This window comes from Apostichopus japonicus, chromosome 21, assembly GCF_037975245.1.
Source record: "Apostichopus japonicus isolate 1M-3 chromosome 21, ASM3797524v1, whole genome shotgun sequence".
Classification (NCBI taxonomy): domain Eukaryota; kingdom Metazoa; phylum Echinodermata; class Holothuroidea; order Aspidochirotida; family Stichopodidae; genus Apostichopus; species Apostichopus japonicus.
In genome coordinates this window covers 18,680,503-18,699,886 of record NC_092581.1, presented here as the reverse complement: position 1 = coordinate 18,699,886, position 19,384 = coordinate 18,680,503, and the positions used below count along the sequence as shown (strand labels likewise).

The following is a 19,384-nucleotide window of genomic DNA, read 5'->3' as shown; positions in this document are numbered from 1 at the left end:
TTAATGAACTTATGTTCTATATGTGGCATAACCAGTGTAACATTTGGGCAGCTTGTGTAAAGATTTCTTCATGTTTATGAGAATGAAATTAATGTTTTTGAGACACTTTGACCACCCTCACTGCTCAATAGCTACTGTACTCTCTACATCATTATACCCTATTGAACTGCTTTGATGTAATTTTCACAAATATCTTTTGCTTGTACATACTAATTATAACTGGTTGTTTATCCAGTTTTCATATTGTTTAAGCATCCTTGCTTATTATTTTAATACAGACACTAAATGTGATAAAAGACAACAATATATTAAGCAATATTTATAATTCTGAGTACCCCATATTCGGTTATTTGTCCAGGTTAAGAATTGCCGATTGTTGAGCAGATTATTTTGTTTACCACTTTGGAAGAGTCTGTCACATTTAGAAGCTTAACTGGAGTTGGTCATGTTGCAACAAGCATTAGTACTGTTGAGCCAATGTTCACGAGGGAAGTTTGGGGGGGGGGGGATGTCTCCCATGGGAATTGGTATCTTGGGAAAGTTGAACTAGTTAGTGACAAGAGGTACCTTGCTTTTTCTGTTTATTTTGTAATTAATTTCCTAATCCCTATGATTTTCAGCAGAGTTATCAAACTTGCTGTTTCTTCAGACCACAACACAGATTCAAAAGAATTTATTGTATTTTGTAGCATTAAACCTAACAGCAATAGCATGCAGTTTATTCAGTAGAAGAATTATTTATCTGTGGCACTGTTTTATTTGATCACACAAATATTACATGTGCAGTATATCATTTATCTACTTTCACTAGACCAAGCAAGGGGGGGGGGGTGGATGGGGGCAGACCCTGGTTACAGCATTAGTACAGTACTTTGCTTAGCACTGTCAGCAGACCAATACTGTAGCATTCTGTGATTTAAGTATTCATCAGCTATCTAACTATGGTCATGTGACCCAAGCAGTGTTTGGGGTTCACAAATTGCAGTACATACTACATATATATCTATATATCTGTGAATGACCAACAACAGTATCTTGAAGCAAAAGGCTCTGTTGCTGAGGTCACCTAAATTGCATTCCAGTGCATAGTTTTTAATACAGTATTCAGTTGTAGTACATGGATATATACAGTATACCTCCTATAAAGTATCCGTGTTATTTTGTCGTCTTGTACTGATAAATTACACCTCGTTTAACGAAGATAATGCCATTTTATTTCTCTCTTTAGCAGGTATTCTTTCCTTTTGACGTCCAGAAGTTGATATTTTCTGTGAAGAAACTGCTGTACAATAGTAAATATATGAAAGTAGCGAGTAACAAAGCCATTGTAATGGCTTCATGTTTTTTTTTACTTGATACAGTATGTATGTGAACGTACAATGTTGTTCTTGAACAGAGGACAAGATAGTACATCTTGGAGAAGTTTGCCGTCACTGTATAATCATTTATTGTTATGATAAATTGTCAAAGTCAAGCTTCTCATAGTAATCTTTTGCAAGTATCATTTCAGAAAAGCAAACTATGTAAATACTTTGATGAGTTTTATTGGGAACTCTTAACACGATGCAATGTGAGAGAATCTCACAAAAACCAAAGATATCAACCGTTTTCAACCCCAGACTACCTCGCAGCACAACTGTGTCAATCACCAGTTGTAATTGTATGAACTTATTAACACTTTTTCAAAGGTATCACCATTTTTCAACCCCAGACTCTTTCACCACAACTGACCATACGATGGTACAAACTTCTTAACACCTTTCCTCGGTTCCAGAACTCAACTAACATACAGTAGACATAGTCATTGGTCTGACAGTTGTGGTATGTCCCTAAAAAATGTCAGACATTCCAGCTGACCATTTCTCATTTGATGATCGTAGCCATCTGACCAGTAGTCAGTAAATGTAATGGAATGTCATGCAAAAAGCTATGAATATACCACGAATGTAATTACTGGACATGATTTGCATATACATGGTAACAATGTAGATGTAACATAGTAGGATTTGATCCTCTATAGGGGGTGGGAGAAATTAACCATGGTTTTATCTTCTGGAAAAGGCCTGTTTGTGTGTTAACGTTTATGGGGCCTGATGTTTCAATCATTAAAAGGATCTTCATATGCAGAGTGGTTTCATCCTGTCAGGGGGGGGGGGGGAGAGGAGACAGTAAGGTACATGTTTACTTGCAGGCATTATATGCTATCATTGCAGAACTGTTATGAAAACATTTTAGGAGTCGAGTGTTCACTTTTTGAGCGGAGTGTACACATTTTGAAAGGCAATTCCCTTTCTGTAAGGTTTTCCTGTAATCACCAGCTGTGATAGGGAGAATGGGTTACTTAGAGAAAGGTTAAAGTTTGGTTTAATACAAGTTGTTTATAGGCTCTTGTCAAGATCCTCTTCATTTGGCCATTAACCAAAACAAGTATTTTTAACATTAACATAATGGTTTAAATGATTAAAACCAACTCTTTCATTAATATTGACAGTATGTCTTTCCATGTACCATTAATGGACTTTCAAAGCTTATGTTTCTTGGAAAGAAGCTTGCATTCATCATTAAGCTGTTGATGAAACAGGTGGAGACACAGATAGGTTTTATACCTCTGACAAGTAATGAAATGTGATGAGAAAATTTTTTTCTTCAAGGATTCTTTGTCTGAAAGTCCTTGCCATACCTCTATGTTGCTCGGATCAGCTTCAAATTGTTCTGTGTGTTTGCCTCTTTTTGTCCTGCATCTCTCACAGGCTTTACTAAACTGTATGTTATCCAGGTGGGATTTACCAATAGGCCAGATGAGCCCAAACTCTAGGCCCCCTGATGATGTTGGGGCCCATAATTGAAAGGCAAAATAAAAAAAGCTGGCAGATTAGAATGGAAAAAGTGAACATAGGCCAAAGGATAAAAACAAGGCGAAATACTAGAATATTTCACTGAAAATCCTTCATTACCATTTCATATGGCTTTTGTTATTACAAGAAATAGTAAAGTATATATATCAGTGGGAAGAATGAAATATATTAAACGAGATTGTTAAAATACATCCCGTATGCACAGTAAATATGTTACATTAAAAATGTAAACACAAATGCCTGAGTTTTTTCGCTAAGTCCTCCAGTTGGGGCCTCCAAGATATGCCTGGCTTATGGACCACAAAGAGGAAAGTTGGCTCCGATAACTTTGCAAGTGTAATAGCCATCGTCATGGAGACTTGATGATGTAAGACGGGTGTGAGAAACCAATTCGGGAAGTCTTGGTTATTTGATTATTTTCCACTGAATGTTCTTGGTACTGCCATAAGATGGTATCTTAGCACATCAAGTCTTTATTTTGTCATACTCTCCAAGAACTATGAATTAGTCAAAGTCTGTTTTTCACAGAACTGAGTGATGATACATCTTTGAATGGACTAGTTGGTCTTGATTTCAGTGACCTCTGATTTGCAATCTCAGTATGCAGTGAAAAGAATGCATAAGGTAGCATCTAGTGTTGAGGGCTCCTCTGGAAAGCAGTGCTTCTGCACTGAGCAGGACTACCCTCATTAAAGATGACAATTAAATTTTTTAAAAGTGTTTCATTAATTTTCCTGTCGCATTGTCCGATATTCTAACACTGGGACAATTTTCACACTTTGCAATTATTTCAAGTACAATTTCACTTAAGCATGTTAAGGGTTTTAAATTGCTCAAGTAATAACATTGCCTCCCTCCATTCTTTTTTAATTCAGTTTGGCTTAAAATCACCCTGTCATGATGGAATGGGTGGAATTCTGAGCATCTCTTCCACTCTCCCCTAAATCCTTATCTCTCCCCCCCCCCCCCTTTCCCAATCCTCACCTCCCAAATTTAAGACCTGTTGTTTTTCAAATTACCTTCAGAGAAAATAAAATCAAAGAAATTGGAAGAATGAAAAAAAAAACTCATCACTTCAAATGAAATTTGGAGAGTCCCAGATGACTTGTAAGAATGTGTTTCATATAAAACAGACACCCCACCCCCTTTTACAATGGCCACACACCTCCATGCATGGTCAGTGTGGTCAGGCATAGTAATATCTTTGATGAGCTGTCTTGGATCATAATATTCATACATTCATATGGTATACTGTACTTTTGATTAATAAACCATTGTTTCACTTTTTTTTATCACTCAAGTGTAAGAAATAAATACAATCTGTTCTTAACATGTATGTGTTTGTGTTAACTTTTTTGGACATTAAACATCACCTATTGTGAAACTTTTGGTGACCAAACTTTAGCATGCTAAACTTGTCAAATTTTAGCATTCTTTGCTATAGTATGAAGCCATGATGGTATGTGGGGTGTGTTTGGGTAACAAAATAATTTCAGACATGGGGATCAAAATAAACCATGCAGCTGAAAAGGTTACCTTGAAGATGACTCTTGACTTTTAGAAGTGACCTTTCGTTAGTCTCTTAGGTATCTTGTACTACTGTATTGGAAAACATTTTCCAAGTCCTGGTAAATTCAATAAACTCATTCATTTTGAATGTTGGTAGCTGGACTGATATAATCCTATACGGTTGTGTAGTAGTTTGGAAAATATGTTTGTTAGAAATTGTTTGCATGCAGTGAACCATACCAACTTAAAAACTTATTTTTACAGGTGAATCAAGACTTGAAAATATTATCACTACGGGATCTAAGCATTTCTGTGGATAACTTCTTATTGAGACTACCCTGATTGAACTTATACACAACATTTTATATCTCTAAGCAAACCAGAACCAGCTTTTAAAGCCCAGAACATTACCCAAACAGTGTTAGGGTTGTTCGAAGAACAAGTGTATGACTTGTGGTACTGTGACCGATCTCTTTATGTGTACAGTAAGTGGTGCTTCCTGTTGTCTGCAGTAGACATCAGCTGCTGGTTCCAGTGTCCAGTCTTGACCAGCACTGGTGTCGAATGCAACATACCTCTACCAACCACTACCACTACATAACCTTCTACTCAACTCACTCGCTCACTCACTCTTGGAAAAGAAAAGAACTGTATTTTGTACATTGTGATCTTTTTGTCCTCCTCCACGTTCTAGCTCTCTTTTTCTCCCAAACTGTGAACAGTAGGCTTTCATAACCTGTGTGAAAATAGTGCAGGATCATTCAAGATGAAGTCTGGAAAAGACAATGGATCCCAACCCCGCAAGTGGTTTGTACAAGTTACATTTACTCTCCAAAATAAACGGTAAGACGTGTCATTAAAGACTTCTCAACAGTCCATTGTTTCGTTGATGATGTATTTCATGTTATAAGTTGATACAATCTCTTTCTTTTTTCCCTCTGGAATATATCTGTGTGGAATATTCAAGAATCTGATTGAAATTACTACAAACATAACCTTTGTCATTTTGCATAAAGGGTGGAATAATCAAGATTCTTGATTGAATTACTACACATAACCTTGTCATTTTGCATAAAACAAAAACACACCTGTAATGGTTACGTTATCGATACTGTGGGAATCTTTTATAATCGTGGAAACATAAGTTTGAACACTGACAAACGCACTATTAATAAAGTGATGTTTGTGTGTAAGTGTCGTGGTGATGACTTCTAAACAAACCTCTTTAGCAGCCTCTGATGGGTTTAAGTTTGCATGGCTTCACAAGTCATCTCCTTGTACATTTGCAACACACATGCTTGTAGAAATTAGATGAAGGTTACAACATCCCATCATAAGCTGTTCGGACATTCAGGTAGTGATAACAAAGTTATGTCAAAGGTCAAGAGATGTCAAGGGTCATGATTATAAATTTCAAGTTATTACTGACACTGGAATGACAAGCTTATAAGCCATTCATACATTCAGGTAGTGATTACAAAGTTATATCAAAGGTCAAGAGATGTCAAGGGTCATGATTATAAATTTCAAGTTAGTACTGACATTGGAATGACAAGCTTATAAGCCATTCATACATTCAGGTAGTGATTACAAAGTTATGTCAAAGGTCAACATTTGTCAAAGGTCATGATTAGAAATTTCAAGCTAGAACTGACATTGGAATGACAAAGCTTATAAGCCATTCATACATTCAGGTAGCGATTACAAATTTATGTCAAAGGTCAAGAGATGTCAAAGGTCATGATTAGAAATTTCAAGTTAATAAGTGACACTGGAATGACAATCTTCCAGATCAATTTAAATAATTCTAGACAATCTGTTTTGATCCCTCGTGGTATATTCTCTGCTCAATTTTTAATTTCTGCTCAAATTTCATTGGTTTAAAAGGAGAGTTACTCAGCCTGTAAAAGTTAAATGGAATTTGCTGTGGGTGGTTTAAATTTTCACTTAAAATTTCAAATTGAGCATGGCCGAGACACTTGATAGTAATAAAATAGTTGAAAAGGAATGTCTATGTTGTATGACCGGCTAGTGGGAGTCATGGCAACTGTCCCAATAGTGGAATACTTTTAACCATTTTCATGGCAGCACCATACGACCTTTAGAGGGTATTCACTAGTGAAGACAAGCTCATCTGGTTCTCTGAGATAAGGATATCTAGGTGTTGTTAGGGATTATTGATGAAGGCCACTGATTGGCTAGTGACATCCTTGATTGGCTAGTGATATCACTGATTGGCTAGTGACATCCTTGATTGGCTAGTGATATCACTGATTGGCTAGTGACATCCTTGATTGGCTAGTGATATCACTGATTGGCTAGTGACATCCTTGATTGGCTAGTGATATCACTGGTTGGGGTCAAGGGATATACAGAAGATATTAATATTTACATCACATAGTTAAAAGATCAAACTAAAATATGTCAGTATGGTGAACTCATTATTCCTGTAATAACCACATTAGTAACCTGGTTATCACCGAGTTCATTGCTTGTAGTACTACTGTGTGCAATCTACGGTTATCACTTCTTGAATATTCTGATGAAATTGTTCAAATGTACAGTATTGTGATGCTTTCTGTGATCTGCTGGAAATCTGTCATAACTTTTCTACTTTTATATATGAACAGTAGAAAACTGACTGGGAAAATCTGGCTAAACTATTGCTAAATATCTTTGATAGTATCGAGGGAAATGTAAAGCACCATTTCTTGAATTCCAAGTGCATTATTTTGGACCCAAAAGGGGAAAAGATACATTACACTTATTGTCCTACGATTGGCAAACAGATACTGGTTCCCATCTGCCCAAGTAATCTCTTTGCTACACGTGTAGGATTCATTTTAGCCCCATTCATTTTGTCAGGAACATCGCCTGTATAAGATGAGTTTGAATTTTGGCAATTTGGATAGTAAAAGAATAGTAGGTAACATTATTAAACTCATTAATGTTGCTGTTACCACAGCTAGTGAACTGTACTTTAGCAGTATTTTAGCATCAAATATTGCAACAACAACAAACAAGAGGGTTAATTGACCTCTCACCTCATAAAGAAACCAGGAAGTGTGAAGATGTAGCAAGACTGAATAACAAGCATTGGTTGTCATTATTTGAATGTACACCTTCAGTTTTAGCTCAAGTTAAATATCTTACAGTCATTTTCCTGTCTTTCCATTCAACCCGTTGCTGGGTCTCAGATATGGATTGTCGCTTGACGTTTGTATGTACATTAAAGTATTGGGAAGGCTAATCTAAATATATTGCTACTGTTAAGCAACATAAATCTATTTGGATGAGCTATGGATTGTCTGACGAGAGGAATTTTCTTAATTTATTAACTCTATGGGGATGAACAAGGATTCAACTGGAAGTTGTTGTAAGTGTTACTTAATGGACGAATTTTGTTGTGACTGTACAATTGCGAATTGGGAAGTCATATTCCTGAGTGTGTTCAGGAGTACACCTACCCATCACCTACCCATGGGTACACCTACCCATCTCAAGTAGATTTACCTTAATAGCCTCTACACTAACATAAAATGTTAAAAATGATTAACTACAGTCGATACACATTCTTTTTAAGTTGTAAATTTTTAACAAGAATTTTGAACGGAACAGTTGTTGCAGTACACAGTTATTCTGTTTAATAGAGGATTGGTTTCGTCATTGCTGAGAAAGTGTTTGTATGATATCTGCTTACACAGTAAAATTCTACACCTGCTCTATTCTTCTATTAAAGGTTGTAAAGTTCTTTTCTCCCCGAACAATTCCTTTTCTTTGAGCAGTTTGTCTCTATACCAATCAAATGTTGTAAAATCCGGTTACTGATGCAGTAACCAGTTTGTAATTGCTGAAAGTGTTTCCTGTATCAAAGGAAGTTTGCTCTGGAAGCAATTTCATACAGTTAGTATGTCTTTTACTTAGAAAAACATGCATTAGAGAAGGTGAATGAATCCAACCCAAGGCACTGAATGACAGTATTAAACATTTGGTGTACAGTGTGTTTGTATTGAGAGTACTGATGTATCAACATGGACTGGAATAAATTGTTATCTCAGTCCTTCTTCTGAAATGTGTGATATTAATGTTAAGTGTTTCATTCTTTTTCAGGTTGTATCAGCAGGATGATAAGAAGGCAAGATGACAAGAAGGCCTTTGAAATATAATCTAAAGGTTAGTCTAATTCATTCATTGTTAACATATTCTTGTACAGGGCGAAGTTTTAGTGGTAGTCTGGTCATCCCTAGATCAAAATTTCTGTTCCATCAACCAGATCAGTTTTAGAGATTGTTTGACAGAGGGCTAGTTCTTTACATCACATTGAAATTGCATTGTAACTAAAACTACCCTACATAGGTAAAACGATAAATTAGTATGACTCTTCATCACTTTGCAGACATTGGAGGAAAGCAAAAATAGTGGTAGGCCTATGAATCTACCCAAAGGAGAGTTTGACCTGCTTAAAATTGGTGCTCTATTCACCTAGCCTACACATTTCTCCTACAGTGTATATAGTGTAGTCATTCTTTGTTAGTTTGCTACATTTTTTTCAGACAACCCAAATTTTTCGTCTGGCCAACTGAAAAGTGAAACCTGGTTCTCTGAGAGACAGATGGGGAAAAAAATCCTTAATGACTTGCCTCGTTGTAAATGATGAATGTTGATAATGAGGTATATTAGATGGTTTGGTGGTTTGAAACAGTGCTTGTGAACAGTACCTCGCATATTCCGATTCGTAGGAATGTGACAAAAGGAAACTGTTTCCTCACTTTCTCTCTTAATTGAGACCTCCACTTTAACATGACAGTTACAAATCTTTATTTGATAACATGGGAACCATCCTAATATAGGAAAACCTATATCTGTTCCAATAGAACAAGTCTTAAAATTATTGAAGTGCTTCTTTTCGTGGTTTTATTTTACAATGATGGTTATGAATACTTAGTGAGAACGTGGCATTTTGCTGGTATTTTAAGCTGCTGTTAGTATTTGGGCACAAAAACCAGTCCGAGCAATGTAACCATATCCACCGAGTTCACTACGCAGGAGTCAGATTGCAGCTGTATTTCGCACAGAATGATATTCGATTAGCAGGCAAATTAAAGGGCTCTATGTGCGAATGTAGAAATTCTTTTGCTCGGAGGTCATATAGGTATTAATCACATGTGAAAATGAATCAGCAACATTTCAAATTTTTTATTTGGAAATGGAAAAATTGATTTTTCTAGGCTATAAATGAACTGTATTAGTGATATAATCTGAGCTATATATGAATGCAATATACTGCTTTAACATGACTTTTATTCTTTTTGCAGGTAGCCTTGGCCATTACTGTGAGATACTGCATTGACGTAGATATTTGAAGAATTCTAAACGGCCTTACAGGTGGTGTCTTTGTAAAGAAATGGAAATTATGGTCTGTGTCTGGAAGTAAGTATTCCTGTTTTGTTGTGTGGCTATGAAATGGATGATTCAACAATAAATGCCATTAAGAGTTGGTTCAGCCCTGAAAATGGTTGCTTTAGATGAGTTTGAGGATGGGGGGAGTAGGGGTGGGGGAGGCAGGTTGCTTGTGTCGTGAACATATCAGATGCTACAGTATGTAGAAACTAATCTGTGTACGGGTGATCCTGTTGGTGTAGAGGTGATCCTGTTGGTGTAGGGGTGATCCTGTTGGGTACACTCCTTGCTTAGGTTAGTCCATAATTGACTAAATGGTTTAGATCAAATGGTTGGGGGAATGAAATGACTTTGTAAGCAATCTAACATTACTGGAACATTCCTAGTGACATAGAGTGTATCTTACCAGTGTATTGACATATGCTCCATTTTTGCCAGACAGATTATGATAATATATGACTGAGCATGCTGGTATTTTGTCAAGTTTGTGTGTTACCTCAGCGATTATTTCTTACCATCTTGTACATATGGAGGGTTGCATGTAATAGACTATCAGCTATAAATCAAGTTGAAAATGTGTGTTGGTCGCCCTGTTGTCACTGATTTTATTGTTTATTTCTGCAAAAGTACATCAACTTGTGGATATTCCAATCCATTGAGTTGTAAATATTCTAAATGACAAATTTGATTCTTTGACATAAAACCATCGTGTGGTATTCTTTCTTTTGTTCAGCAGGGGACCGTGATGGCAAGTCGTCAGTGATATGGAGTTGACAGTACTGGTCAAACCCAGTGTTATCAGGATATTTTAAGGGAACAGGACTTGACTGTAGGGAGCACAGAGCACACCTCTCTACCAGGGATAGCTATGGATATATCCATTGGAGTCTGGTCAAACCAGTGATAGGGAGTCAGGAGTTGACAGTACTGGTCAAAACCAGTGATATCAGTATACATTAGGGAACAGGAGTTGACTGTAGGGATCATACTGAGCACACCTCTCTACCAGGGATAGCTATGGATATATCCATTTGAGTCTGGTCAAACCAGTTGGGGAGTCAGAAGTTGACAGTAGTGGTCAAACCAGTGATTCCAGGCTACATTAGGGAGTCAGGAGTTGACAGTAGTGGTCAAACCAGTGATATCAGGATACATTAGGGATCATACTGTAGGGATCACACAGAGCACACCTCTCTACCAGGGATAGCCTATGGATATATCCATTTGAGCATACTGCAGGTGGAGAGAAAGTGCTTCAAGAGGAGTGGGATTGACGTTCTCATCGAAACATTAAACTTCTGTCAAACATATTAGTAAATGGTTGGAAGAAATTGTAGTTGAAAGCCAGAGTGGGAAGTCTTTAACTGCTCACTTCTTGTATATGGTGCCTTTCTTAAAGGTCACTTTACTGTGTTGAAAAACAGATTTGAAGAAAGACAAAATTCAAGTGATGGTATTGACACGAAATATGCCTTTGTATACTCAAGTCTTCTTTCTTAATTTCTTGAGCTTAAGAAAGAAAATAGATTTCCCAGTGTGTTCAACCACGGTCATCTCTGATAGGGTCTTGACATAATGGAGGTTCTGTAAGGCAGTTTTTGAATGTTGGTAAACGTCTGATACTATTCAACATTAAAATGTAATAAGTATTCATTCCATTAGTACAACTAGTCAAGCTGAAGATCTGATAAAAAATATATATATATATATATATATCGAGCAGTGGTGTCTAATTAACAATTATCAATATTAATTTTAGTATTTCTTTGTAGGGTTGTGGAAATTGTCTGAAATTAAGGACCAAACAGAAGCAGCTGCTTGAACTACCATCCATATGTACAACTTAGAGTACTTAGTTTAACTTATCCATAAGAGCATCATGCATCCATTTTGTGTCCTATGAGAGTTCCTATCAGATGTCATAATGTAACTTTCACTTTTTAACTGAAAATAACGACCAGTTGTACCTTATTTTGCTATGACATAGTATCTTTAGGTAGGATTAAGTAGTAATATGAATATCCATCCAGAGTCTAGACAAAACAGAAATGATTTTTACAAAGAGACAAAATGTTAACTTCTAAATGGACATGAATATATATATATATATATAATATGTGTGTATATATAAATACACACAAAGTTACAGTTTGTTGGAAATTCCGAATGGTTGCTATGGAAGTTATTTCACTGTATTCATGTATAGTAGAGATCTGTTTATGTTGTGTCTTTAAGTTAAGTAGAAATCTAGGAATTTATCTTGGCTGGAAACTTGATCATAATGAAAGAATAAATATCAAAAATAACTTCTTTTTTTTTTAATGTTTTAGTGTTTTACTGTAATTTACTATTTGTACATATATCTGATTTAATGTTTGGGGGGAAGAACAAAGTTTTATTATTTCTCAGTCAGCTATCCTTTGTTAATTTACTTATATTACTATCATAACTTTGTACACAAGATCACTGTTGGCTGTTGCAGTTTCGGTATTGTAACAAGAGGTGAAGGGAATGGTAAATCTCTGTACCTTTCACTACTAGACTTTTAACATGAAATCTTCCAACTATTCATATTTTGTATTTACATACTATAGTTAAATCTATTTGTATTGTGACATTCCATTAGTGTGCAGAAATGTTCACTATTATTTGACAAAAGATTATAAAACATTACCATCCATGGGGTAAATTAAGGTGCTTTCTCGCATTCAGATTTAGTATGTGCAATAATACCTTTTCTATATATAATTATATTTATATTTAATAGCTTCGTAAACTATGAAACTCAGGAAAATTCTTTTGTTCAATGTCTTACAGTAAAAGTATTCATACACAATCAGCATGTTGATCAAATTTTAGATATTTCAAACATACTTTCCTAGAAGTTGTGTCTCCAAATTATTCCAATTTCCAAAACATCGTGGTAGTGTTGTAGGTACTAGGCAGGTAGACTATAAAGTCTCTCTGCAGAAATGGCTCTGATGGTTGTAATGAATGTTTGTTGAAATTTGAGCATGGAAGACCATTTGTCTTTGTTGATAGTATATTATGCGGCAAAACTGATGACCTTAAAAATGTGTGATCGTGTCAAATGTAGAAGGGTCCCCAAATATAAGTTTGAAGACAGAATAAAAAACTTGTGCAGTAGGGGGGTGGGGGGGGGGAGAGTGGTCGAGTTATGTAGTGTACCAGTTTGAAAGTTTGCATATAATAAATGAGAAAAATTTAGGGAGTCAAATTTGGTTTCATACATGTCTTCAACAACTAAAAGCAAACTCGCTATGTGAAAGGTTTGTGATTTCAGTTATTTTTCAAAGAATCTTAACATTTTCAGTGTGCAATGTAATGTATGTGCAATGCTTATCCAGTAAATAAATGAAAAGAATATATAGATATAAATTATAGCAATTTGTTGTGACTTTTTCTGCTTGCCTGCTCTATCAAAATTAACATCTTTGTAGCGTTTGCAAGGACAGTTACCCAAACAATCTGTTCAGTCTTATTAATGGAGGAATTGAAAATATGATACATTCCATCTACATCCAATACACCAGAGGATAAGTGGATAAAAGGAATAGGTGCAAATGGTTTAAAGGGATAATACCTTCCTATGGCAAAGATGTTTTGTTAAAGGGTGTGAAGACTCGTGCACAAAGAAACGTCTCATGCTGGTAATCTGACCTAGTTTCCAGTGAGGTGTAACAGAAGTGTTAGACACCACCATCGATCCCAGAAAATACACACACAGCTTGCTACCGTCAGTAATTAGACAATAGTGTACAGTCTGTGCATACAGCTGCGGTCAATACCCACAACACAGTGTACGTAGTAGCGATGGACATCTCAGATCCACATAAAAGATAACAAGGTATCACGTTTCATTACTGTCTGCATTTTGTAGCGACAAGAAGAAAACTTCATTTGCAAGCAACAGAAAGTTAACTTTTTCAGAGCGCGGCACGCGGTTTGGGGCGGGTCTTCAATACTGTTTAAAGTGCCAATTACAATGTTAATGTTCCTATCATAATTTTATTCTATCAATTGAATGTATTTTTTAACATTAGCAAACAGTGCAGTCCCTATGGTTGCCTTTAAGGCATCTGGCAACAGAATGAATGAATGAATAATGTCATCTCTTTATAATAATTCACTTACCTGGCAAAATTAAATTAAATTTCTACAACAACAAAAAATTACATTTTGATGAATAACTTAATACAGAGATCCTTGACAGCTATGAAGACATGCTAAATGTATCAGGTTTTAAGGATAAATCAACAAAATAGAGAAGCAAAGCCTTTGAAGAACATTTGCAGTTACTATGATCCATTGCATGGAAGAATCGAGGATTTAGCCAGCCAAAATAGGGTCCATGCAATCAACCATATATTGGGTTAGGGATAACTGCGAAGTAAGGACTGACATAACTTCTATAACAGGCCGCACCCCCCCCCCCTCCCCCTTTCCATACCTTCCCTTCGTCTCCCGGGTGGTTTTAATATACCATAACCCGATTAGATTCATGCTGCCATTTTGTTTCTTAGATGGTGTTACTTTACGTAGTAATGCCTTATACAACCTGTTCGCAACTGTTCAATTTGTCATTTCACTGTAATAACAACTCGGGGCCTCTTCAAACTAATGTATATAGATATATTACAGTGTGTTTGTCTTTAACAAATAAAGTTATTCGTGTTCCAAGTTTGAAGTATATCAAATCCAAATAAATGTGTACTTTGCCCACCGGTCTTCTACGAGCCCTTGAGGGTCCAACAAAGTCCTGATACCATGGTAACAATCGGACGCTTTGTGTGCGTTCTTTTACAGGTCTCGTCAGCACCTTCCCTAACACTAACATATAGACTAAGAGTCGGGACGTTCATGATGTCTCATTGTTAACATCATTGGCGGGAAACTATAGAAGTTCATGTGTCGTCCGATCGTCACAGTTCAACGTTTCTTCTTGCAAACTGAGAAATTTAAAACTTGGATTTGTATAATAGATCTATTGATTATTGTTTGTTCAGCCGTGTTTTGTTGCACAAAGATTTGGTTCAACGTATCGCTTTGAAGTGTCATGTGACATCACTGTCTAACTTCCAATCAGAACATTGTTGGTGTATAGTTTTACTGAAAGACATTCGTTCGGACAGCAGAGTCTATATTCTTCATGTTAGTTTGAACTTTTCGATGGAAACTCTTGCCAGAAACTTCATCTAACAATAGAAGACAGACTACTGTAGATAGCCCGTGTATATGTCACCCTATGTCATACCTTGAATTGGAGTTCGTTAAGTCCAGGCTGTGTGAATTCTTGAATTAACTTATATACAGAGGAAGTTCTCAGATGTAGCATTCAGTGAAAAAAATATATACAAAAACCATATAAATTAAACCCTTTTTCATATCCGGACAACTTTCAAGAAGGAAAACAAGTCTGTTTAACAACTTAATGTTATTGCAATCAAAGAGGAGCCAAGATAACGCATTATTTCAAACATGGAAGTGAGTAATGATCAACAAGATTTCCCATCTAAGAACCTTCAGAGGCGACCATCATATGGTGACGCCGTGTCCATGTCGAAGAGCAGCCCTCAACTCAAGTGGGACCTTCTTCGTCGACGTGTGAAATTAAACACTACACCAGCACATGGTGTCTGCAATGCTCATACAGGTATGCGTTCGATACTCAAACGCGGTATATCGAAAACGTCCATTGCCGGATCGGAAAACCGTGAACAACAGGAGAAACCTCAATATCAGAATACGTATCAATTGGCTCCCTACAAACCGTTCAACGTATCGCAAGTCACGGAGGCGATACAGGACATTCTGGAAGCGTTACTACGGGAACAGGAGTATGACGTCACAAGAATCAGCAAGATGACAAAGCGAATAACCGAAGCCGTTAAGACTCGAGTGAAATCTATGCGTTTTACACGGTACAAGATTGTGGTCCATACAGTCATGGGAAGTAAGATGAATCAAGGCATTGAAATAGGCAGTCGAGGCCTTTGGAACCAGGAGACTGATAGTTCGGCGTCGTATTTTTACGAGAATAGAGAACTTTTTGCTGTAGTGACTGTTTACGGTATTTATTATGAGTAACTTGTGGCAGTATTATGTCTATAATACTTACTTTAAGAGGAAGTGAGTACGATTTCCGAGTATAGGCCTCTTAATATCATTCTACTTTGTTTCCGATTTTTAATTAAATCTGACTTTTATTAGTGGGAACATCACTCTTCAGGCAACAACATTTATTCATCATTTACTGAAATATTATAGAACTCATGGTGTTTACGACACACTAAAAATGTACATCTTACCTCTAAGGAAAGTTAACAGCACAATTTTTGTATAATTTCATCCCCTACTTAATTTTCCTCCATACGCTTTTGTTCTAGGTCCGTCATATGTTTTACTTTTCTTTATCGTTATATAAATTCAACGTGCTTTTGTTGTTGTCTAGAACGGCGTTCGAAAGAGTGACATCAGGATTACATGTCTGTGTTTGACTTTAATTATTTCCATATATATACTTATTGTATTATTATTAAGAGTCCAATGTTTTCATTCTGTTCTTGTTACTTTAATGTCTTAAACGGTCTTATCAGTCTAATAATGTCCTTATCAATTCAGTCTGGACACCATCACCCTGTTTTACGTAGAATTGTCTCATTCGTACCTAGGACGGGAAGAGTGGAGGGGGGGGGGCGCGTGTGCCTTTCCCATTTTGGGGGGAAATTCTCCAAAAGTGTTACTTTCCATAGATTAGAAGTGTCCTCTTTCGTTAATAAAAAAAAAAAATTCGTAATGAGAAAGCGGCCGATGTTATTTAAAAATTATCGTATTGTTGAGAAATTTAGCAAAATGTAATTAGAATGAAGTAAATCTTAGAACATCTGCACGACATGTATGCACTAAAAAATGTACTATATATGTGCCTATATGTGTATATATGTATGCGCTTTATGTATGCATTATGTTTATGCATTATATTATACTCTTGCAATGATACAAAATCAAAGTTGTTTCTCAGTTTATTTATTTTTTCATTTTGCTCAATTAATGATACGGATTTGTCAGAAGCTACTGCGACCTTACTAACAGGAGGACCGACCGCACAATATATGCACCGTAATTTAACTGACGTCACTTCCTGTATGTTACAGAAGCTTAGCTGCCATACTGTCAACGTTATCGTCATACTGAGCAATGAAGTAATTGCCTGCAACTGGTTTTGCAAATTCATACTGGTTACATAATTCACGAGTCCTAAAAGGTAATCTTCTTTCATGTGAGAAAGGGCGGTAAGCGTCTTTCGGAGTTACAGGACCAGTCTGTTTGAAGACGAAGTATACATAACGGTGGACACCTGCAACAACAAGTAATAATAATAATACTAATTATAACAATAATATATATATTCATATATATATACATATTTATATAGATATATAATTGAAATTGTCAGTTGGAAAATCCAGAACAGTGAAAAAACTTCCAGCCTCCACCTGGATTCGAACCCGGGGCTAAAGCTTTATATGCGGCCACCCTAACCACTAGACTATGGAAGCTGGTTGTATGTATAGAAATCGAAACCGGTAAGGAAGGTCGTAATTCCACTGTAGGCGTTTGTCACCTGTTAACTGCCAGTTAAGGCAATAATTGAATAAGCTCATTTCTGGATTCCGATGGTACAATTTGTTTTACAGATATCCCAAGTCCCCCCCCCCCCCTCCCTCACCAACACGGGCATCCCAACCCCTTTAAACACACGCTTTTTATAGAATGGGAAGCGGGAGAGGCAAAGTTAGCAAAATCGACAATCCGGGTGGAATTAAATTAGTGAAAATCCCATCTCTAGGCTATCAATGCATAACTTACCAGTGTTTTTTGGTGGTAACGGTCCAATATATTCTGCATGAGTTGTCCCTTTCCCTACGTCATTTCCGGGTATGTTGAAAACCAACCAATGAATGACTTCGTATTTATTAGATTCATCTTGAATAGTAGGATCCAAATCCACCATGAGCAACGTGAAGAGATTTTCTGAGTCAGCTTGATCCCATGTGATGATGTCAGGTGGGGTACATACCTAGAGGAGGATTAGAAAGGGATGATCTGATGAGATTAATGTTTAATTGCTTATTGTGAACTGATTGGAGCTGAAATCAATCAAAAGAGCACATATGTCTATGCTATCAGTATCATCATACATCTCCGAAGACGGTATTTCTTCCAAATATGCTACAAAGTTCCGAAGTTCTAAATGTTACCATTAATCCTTATGCTAAAACATCGTTTGTACGGACACAAAATTATACGGAATCCTTATCACAAAAAAATACATTTGATATTCTCTCAGTCGCAAAATATGCTGATGACACTGCATTATCGTGCAAACTATCCCGGAGTTCAATTGTCAATGATCATTTGAATTATAAACAATATGTTAATGAAATAATTTCAACATGCGATCGAAAGAACTTATTGCTCAATCCCAAGAAAATCGAAGGAAATGCTGTTTGCTAACATCAACATAAAGCATGAAGCTTGTCATCTTAATCACAAAGTGTTAAGATACATGGATCCGAGGTTGAAAGAATATCGAAAACTTACTACTTAGGGGTACATTATTGTCATATATCGAAGATCTTTAGCAAAGTGTTTTATATTGTTTCTAGTTTAGCTTATATCGTGTCATTTGTTAACAAAGGTGCGAAGGAAAATGTTTTCATCTCTCTCATTCTGCCGCTTACTGTCTACATAATGATGTACCTGTTTGGTATCACTTCATATCATCGAGAGATAAGCATAGAATGATAAAGTGATACGTCACAGATATTGAAAATATAATTTGATTTCCTTCGTCATTTTACCGGTGTTTACTTATAAATGCACCGCTATTTTTGGTTGTAACTTCGATATCTATACCGATACTTATATCTCGCCTGAGCACCCCCTCCCCCGCCCCTACTTTTCGCGAAATCCTGAATCCGCTACTGCATGGAAGTTAATATGCAGTCCCTGCAGTATAAGGGGACTGCAGCATCAGAGCGTATCAATTCGTTGAAATAACGGATTGGTGCAGTTTACTTGCATACCCTATGGACTGGAGTGCTAGGGCTTGTAATGGTGCTTACCTTGGCTTGTAATGGTGCTTACCTGGGTGGGGGTGAGTTCATTCCCCATGTTAGCCGATAAGGTGGTCCCGTCGGTTGTCCATTCCACCCTGAGGACACCTTGTGGGAGATCATCAAGCACCTGTGGAATCAACTGGTGGTTGTCCTCCATAATTGCCAACGTAATGAATACGTGACATCAATAACCGAGACGATAAGCGCAATTCAAGCGTGCAATGGAGAAGAAGACAGCGAACGGTATGTATATATATATATGAAATTACACTATTTTCTCGCTTTCTTTTATAGATAAATATATTTTTTGCTTTCTTCAGGTTAGCATCGGCGTTACCAGGCGGTTTGATATTGGCACGGTTTACAGTTGAAAGCCATGCAACTGCCCCATGCAGGTCGATGCAACCAGTTAATATCTGAAATAAATTAGTTGCCAATTTCATGGACGTTCTTTAATGTCGAATGTATGCCATCTGC

General features: G+C 36.7%; 3 protein-coding genes across 5 annotated transcripts in view; 2 read left to right on the top strand and 1 right to left on the bottom strand.

Moving 5' to 3' along the window:
- The window catches only part of LOC139962920 (uncharacterized), a 31,982-nt gene extending 18,814 nt beyond the window's left edge, over window positions 1–13,168 (top strand). For 2 of the 3 annotated variants that reach the window (XR_011791398.1, XR_011791396.1), the window contains 3 exons: window positions 8,475–8,537; window positions 9,680–9,794; window positions 10,498–13,168. The gene's annotated coding sequence lies outside the window, so the exon portion shown is untranslated. The remainder of the gene's footprint in view (window positions 1–8,474; window positions 8,538–9,679; window positions 9,795–10,497) is intronic. The other variant, XR_011791397.1, reaches the window with a different exon arrangement.
- A 2,095-nt stretch (window positions 13,169–15,263) lies between these two features.
- LOC139963208 (dynein light chain Tctex-type 5-B-like) lies at window positions 15,264–15,872 on the top strand. Its single transcript, XM_071963776.1, has one exon. It carries the CDS (start codon window positions 15,264–15,266, stop codon window positions 15,870–15,872), a length of 609 nt encoding a protein of 202 aa, XP_071819877.1.
- Window positions 15,873–16,563: 691 nt separating this feature from the next.
- Window positions 16,564–19,303, bottom strand: LOC139962725 (protein D3-like). Its single transcript, XM_071962971.1, has 3 exons — window positions 18,936–19,303; window positions 17,655–17,865; window positions 16,564–17,142 (listed from the first exon to the last, which is right to left on the bottom strand). The coding sequence occupies exons 1-3, from the start codon at window positions 19,062–19,064 to the stop codon at window positions 16,934–16,936; spliced, it is 549 nt and encodes a 182-aa protein (XP_071819072.1). The 5' UTR covers window positions 19,065–19,303; the 3' UTR covers window positions 16,564–16,933.
- Window positions 19,304–19,384: the final 81 nt, after the last annotated feature.

Bases quoted from the DNA above. Each gene is read 5' to 3' on its own strand.
- LOC139962725 (XM_071962971.1), bottom strand. From the start codon at position 19,064: ATGGAGGACAACCACCAGTTGATTCCACAGGTGCTTGATGATCTCCCA. The intron at 17,866-18,935 runs GTAAGCACCATT...ATCCTCCTCTAG, and splicing joins ATGAACTCACCCCCACCCAG to GTATGTACCCCACCTGACAT. The intron at 17,143-17,654 runs GTAAGTTATGCA...TTGTTGTTGCAG, and splicing joins GTTACCACCAAAAAACACTG to GTGTCCACCGTTATGTATAC.
- LOC139963208 (XM_071963776.1), top strand. From the start codon at position 15,264: ATGGAAGTGAGTAATGATCAACAAGATTTCCCATCTAAGAACCTTCAG.